The sequence below is a fragment of the Peromyscus californicus genome, unplaced genomic scaffold (genome assembly GCF_007827085.1).
Source record: "Peromyscus californicus insignis strain IS unplaced genomic scaffold, ASM782708v3 Scaffold_7__1_contigs__length_154581171, whole genome shotgun sequence".
Classification (NCBI taxonomy): domain Eukaryota; kingdom Metazoa; phylum Chordata; class Mammalia; order Rodentia; family Cricetidae; genus Peromyscus; species Peromyscus californicus.
In genome coordinates, this window is record NW_026294595.1 from 107,734,686 (window position 1) to 107,740,685 (window position 6,000).

Here is a 6,000-nt window from a genome sequence, read left to right on the forward strand (position 1 = left end):
AATTCATCTGAGTTATCATAGTACAGAGTTGGACATTTTTTGAAAAGTAAATGTTATTATTTAGTAAACAGTTTATGTGAGTAGTCTTACACAATTAAAAATATTCTACAAAGAGTAGAGAGACTAGGTTGCTGTGAGATTTTCCACTTCAGGGGTTTATATCAAATATTTTACCTATCTTTTTTTCAAATGGAAGCAAGGAAGCATGGATTAAAATCCAGGTGTCATTCATTAGTAGTGTAACATTTGGAAAGTCATTTATCCTTACTTGCCAAAACCATCTTCATCTGTAAAATGGAATAAGGATAATTCCCAAGGTTTGGGTTACTAGGAGGATGCCTGTGTTAAACAAGTATAATTACTATGTCAGTAACTCAAGGCATTTCTGACAACAAAGGAATGTTAATTTACTACATCATTCAGGTGGATTAAACTTGAAGGTAGTAAATAATGTGCACTATTCTGTCATGTGCTCCTGTCTCACTTAAATGATGCACATTTCTGTTTGCACAGTTTCTTACCTATTCAAGGAACAGATTGTGACCTTTCAAGATCATTCCTAAGGACTCCTTAAGAATGAAGAGTGATTAGTTAGATTTGTTTACCGCCCTGAGCCCACTTCCTGACAGGTCACCAATACTTATCTGATAATTGCTGAGTGAAAAACTTCACCTGTTAAACTGGCTATGGGATTTTATGTGTCCCGTTGTACAGATGGAATCAGCAGTAGAGCTGGATTACAGGGTGGTTGATTCCATTTGTAATGGGTGTTTGCAGACTCTAGCCAAACTCAGGTCAGATGCCTATTTCCATCTTTTTGGTTTTTCGAGACAGGGTTTCTCTGTATAGCTTTGCACCTTTCCTGGAACTCACTTGGTAGCCCAGGCTGGCCTCGAACTCACAGAGATCCACCTGGCTCAGCCTCCCGAGTGCTGGGATTAAAGGCGTGTGCCATCGCCCGGCCTATTTCCATCTTTTGATGATACTGTAAAAATAAGAGAAAACAGAAGAGAAGTGGGGCTAGTGTCTGACTGCCATCCCTGCAAGTCAGCTGAGCTGAGTTCATTCCTAGAGTATTTATTTTTAAGATTTTTTTTTATAGGTATATGTAGACAGACTTTTCTGTCCCACCAGTCAGTTCCCAAATAACTACACAGAGATTTATTATTAAATGCTCAGCTGATAGCTCAGGCTTGTTACTAACTAGTTCTTATAACTTAAATTAACCCATATTTCTTAATCTATGCTCTGCCGCATGACAGTTTCTCTGTATAGCTTTGGAGGCTGTCCTAGATCTCACTTTGTAGACCAGGCTGGACTCAAACTCACAAAGATTCGCCTGGCTTTGCCTCCCGAGTGCTGGGATTAAAGGCGTGTGCCACCACCGCCCGGCGACAGTACCTTTTTTCAACAGGACAGTTTCATCTTGTTTCTCTCTGTGTCTACTTGCAACTCCTGAGACTCCTGAGACTCCTCTTTTTTCTTCTTTGTGCTCTGTTTTCGTCTGTAAGTCCCACCTAACCTCTACCTGTCCAGCTATTGGCCAGTCAGCTAAAGAGAGTAATACAGTTATCCAATGAGAGTAATACATATTTACAGTGTACAAAGATTTACCTGCACATATCTCTGTACCATGAATACAGTGCCTTCAGAGGCCAGAAGAGAGAATGGAATCCCATGGAGTTACAGGTGCTTGTGAACTGCCATGTGGGTGCTCTTAAACCTGGGTCCTCTGCAAGAGCACCCTGTGATCTTAACCATTTCTCCAGCTCTCCTAGAGTATTTTTAAACATCTTTTCTTTGTAGTTGCTGTGGTAGTTAATAACATGTTTACCTGGGAAAGCCAAAAATATTCTGTTCAGAAATTTTAGTTTCATTAATCAGTAAGAATGTTTTTGATGTTTGTAATATTGTTTTTCAACTCTACATTTTTGCATTTCTTGTTTGCAAATTTGTTTTGGTGTTTTGAAATATGATCTCCTTCCTTTGCCCTACCTGGCCTGATACTTATTATGTATTTCAGGCTGTTTTTAAACTCAAAGAAGTTTTGTACCTTAGCTCCTGAGCACTGGGATTACCGGAATGTACAACCACTCCTACCTAAAAGTTTTTTTTTTTTTTTTAAGGCAATAATTGTGTTCAAAATATATTTATGTCAATATATATCATATTGAATTTCAAAGTAGCTAAGTAAATCTCACAGTCATTCCCAGACTTCTATTATGACTTGGAACCCAGTCCAAAAATGTCTGTAGCCATGCCACATGAGATAATCCTTTCTTCTCCATCCTTAAGCATGCTAGGAACTTACTCAGATGAATTTGGGAACCTGGATTTTGAGCGATCCCAGCACGGCTCTGGAATGAGCAACAGGTCAACAGCAAAAAGATTTATTTCGGCTCTCAACAGCATTGCTGAAAGAACTTATAATAATATATTTCAATTCCATCAACTTCGTCAGATTTCCAAAGAACTAAACATTCAGGTACGATAACCTAAATACTTACCAGTTTTTGGTAATAATTTCAGAGGGCCCTTAGTAATAGAACAAAACCCGTTTGTTTTTCAAGTCAGTTTCTCTTGGAAACTGGAGTTCTCTGGAACTCTGTAGACCAGACTGGCCTTAAACTCAAGAGATCCACCTGCCTTTGCCTCCCAAGTGCTGGGATTAATGGTAAGTGAAACCATACCCAGCAAACAAAACCACTTTTTAATTTTAAGATTTTTTTTTTGTTACTTCTCAAAGGTTTTTGGCATTTTGATAGAGAGACTTTTCTAGGAAGACTTGGGCTCCGTCTTTTCCTGGCTGTCCTGTGCTAGTCAGAGGGTTGACTCTGATTTCTCATTTGTTGAATTATTGTGATCCCACCTGCTCCTACTTCAGAGTTCTAATGGAAGCTTAGATGTAAGGTCATGCAATTTCAAAAGCTAGTCTAAGTTGGGTTTTGGTTAAGACAAAGGATTCTTTACTCTTTGGAGTGTTTGGGAAACTTGTTGGTGTATGTCTGTTTAGAGATTGATGTGAAAGTCTTATTTGGCATGTTACTGAATGGGCTGACTTTGGATGTTTGCTTCTAGGTTGCTGATTTTGAAAACTTCATTGGATCACTGAATGACCAGGGTTACCTCTTAAAAAAAGGTCCAAAGATTTACCAGCTTCAAACTATGTGACAGACTTACCAAGTCAGAGCCACCTGTGGTTTATTAATAGCTCAAAATGATCTTAATTACAAAAACTGAAAATGAAAGTTCTGAAAAATGACACACAACTCTTGTAACAGAAGAAAGTGTTAGTTATGATCAGCTAAGAAGTGGTGAAGTTGTACATTAATAATCCATAATTTATCCAGAAGGCTAAAAGTAATTTAGTTATATTATTTTATCTAAATAACATAAACATTATTTATACTTGTCATAATTTTATTAGTGTTTCATAGTTTTGTATATCAGGTGTCTATCAGGCATTCAGGTAATACATAAACAAATGAGTATGTGTTCTGGTGAAAGTTTATTTACATTAAACTTTGAAATGTTTAAGTCACAAATAAAACTATTTGCTTCTAACCTTTATGGTTATGGGCAGTGGATCTGACTTCTCATTGGAAGTAGTAGAAATTTGTTGACTTAAGCAGAAGTCCTTTCTGGAAAATACTTATTTACAGAATCGTATGAAGGCTGATGACTGAAACAAAGAAGAAAATCTTGCAGGAGTAGTTTGTAAAACTAGCCTGCTGCCACGGTGTCTACAGCGCTCCTGCTTCTGCCTCATGGCTGCCATTCCTGCACTGAGAACTGCCTCTGCAGAAAGAAGGTGGCAGCAGCAAAGGACGCTCTTCATCCGGCCTCCTAAGAGAAAGCCGAACAAGGAACGTCGGTTTGAAAAGCTGGATTACGTTCTGGGGAGTTTCCTGAGGTCTGCTTCAAGGGGGCAGGACCCATTAAGTCAGAATCCACCATATTTTGTGAGAGGCTTCAAGTGGAACTGGACCTCTGGCTAAAACATCCTTCATATCTATAACCAACAAACACTTTAGCATATAAGCACTCAGGCATTGTCAGCCACTGATTGGAAATAAACTACACTTCCGGGAAACCGGATGGATGAAAAATTGAAAAACAAAATGTAAGTGGATTTTTCTGTCCTGCCAGCCAGCACCCAAATAAATGACATGGAGACTTGTTATTATGAAAGCTCGACCAATAGTTTAGCCTTGCTTCTAACTAGCTCTTATAACTTAAATTAACCCATTTCTATTCATTTACTTTCTGCCTCGTGGCTTTATTACCTCATCTCTGTAGTACCCATCCTGCTTGCTCTACATCTCCTCATGACTCCTGCCTTCTTCCCAGTGTTCTCTCTGCCCTGAACATCCTGCCTCGCTATTGGCTGTTCAGCTTTTTATGAAACCAATCACAGTTACAGATCTTTACACGGTGTAAAGGAGTATCCCACAGCAACAAAACATACCCAAGGATCGGCTTGGAGAAATGGCTTAGTTGGTGAAGCTTGACGTGCAAGCATGAGAACCGATCCTCGTGTAAAGCCAAGAGGATTTGTAACCCTGACACTGGGTGGGGTAGGACAGGCAGATCCCTGAAGCTCACTAGCCAGCCTGAACTAGGGAGCTCCAGTTCATAAATACACCCAGTCTCAAAAAAGTAAGGTGAGGTCACTCAGCATCAACTTCTCCCCCCCACCCCTGAACACCTACATACATACACAAAAATGGCAGTGTATATTGAGTAGCCAAAATAAAACAAATATTCATATTTTACAATGGACATTTAACCAATAGTACATCCAAAATGGAAATGAAATGTGGGATAATAAAAATATTAAAGCCTGACTTGAAGGAAGCAAATGGTAGCTGTTAGTATAAATATAATAAGGTAGTGAATTGAACCTGGGACACTGAATTGTATCTGCAGCTCAATATGGTGATGTCTGCCTTTAAAGGATTTTTTTCTCTGTTTCTTGGGGGAGGGCGTCGGTGGGTGGCCACAGTGTTCTTGTGTAGTCCTGAGAAGTGAAGTCAGTTGATGGGATTTAGTTGCAAACACCTTCATCAGTGGAGCCTTCTCATCAGCTGCTGCTTTGTTTTTCAACACAGGATTTCTGTGTCTAACAGCCCTGGCTGTCCTGGAACTCACAGAGCTGCCTGCCTCAGCCTCCCAAGTGCTGGGATTAAAGGCGTGTACCACACCTTGCCCAGCCTAGAGTGTTCAAGGGCAAGAAGAGCTGATAATCTGTTCCTAGAGCTAAAAGTCTGCTTCAGAAGTCAGTGCATAGCAGCTTTTCATGAAGGAGAAAGATGAAATGCGTAATCAAAGAAGATGGGCCATCAGACCATTATATCTAAGGTTAAGACTATTAAATAAGGGCTGTAAGCCTAATTATGAGAAGCTGCTGAATGTTTTCTTATATTCTGTGTTTGTTTATTTGGTAGCTGTTGTCACAGGACCAGACTAACAGCTAAAAGTCAGGTAGTTGTAGCGCACACCTTTAATTCCAGCACGTAGGAGGCAGAGGCAGGTGGGTATCTTGAGTTTGAGGCTAGCCTGGTTTATGTAGTGAGTTCCAGGACAGCCTGGGCCACACAGAGAAACCCTGTCTCGAAAAACTGGATAAGTAAACAAATAGCTAAAGCTGTTTACATCTTCTGGCCGTCCAGCTTTTGTAACTCCAAAGAAATAATTCCAAGCCCTCCCAGCCCAAACCCCATTTGTTTCATCTGCTCGCCACCTATCAGCATCTCACTGCAGAGGCTCTGGTCTCTGCTTTTTCTCCCTACCTTCTGCCCACTTCTCACCAGTGTTACCCAAAGTTCCTGATAAACAGATGAGTGGTTCTAATGGTGGTTTAAAAATAAAGTCAACATTGTTAAGATAATACTTTTAGATTTTTCTCTTAATGGATTTTTTAACATGTATGGATTTTTAAAGATTTTCTTAATGTTCAATGTTTTGTCTGAATATATGTCTGCACTATGTGTGTGCCTG

General features: G+C 39.7%; 1 protein-coding gene across 3 annotated transcripts in view; it reads left to right on the forward strand.

Annotated features, from left to right (window-relative positions):
• Positions 1–4,181, forward strand: part of Mcm8 (minichromosome maintenance 8 homologous recombination repair factor) — a 30,005-nt gene extending 25,824 nt beyond the window's left edge. For all 3 annotated transcript variants that reach the window (XM_052725113.1, XM_052725114.1, XM_052725112.1), the window contains exons 18-19: positions 2,296–2,485; positions 3,079–4,181. In XM_052725113.1, the coding sequence (XP_052581073.1) occupies positions 2,296–2,485; positions 3,079–3,171 (283 nt within the window). In that variant the 3' untranslated portion in view covers positions 3,172–4,181. The remainder of the gene's footprint in view (positions 1–2,295; positions 2,486–3,078) is intronic.
• Positions 4,182–6,000: the final 1,819 nt, after the last annotated feature.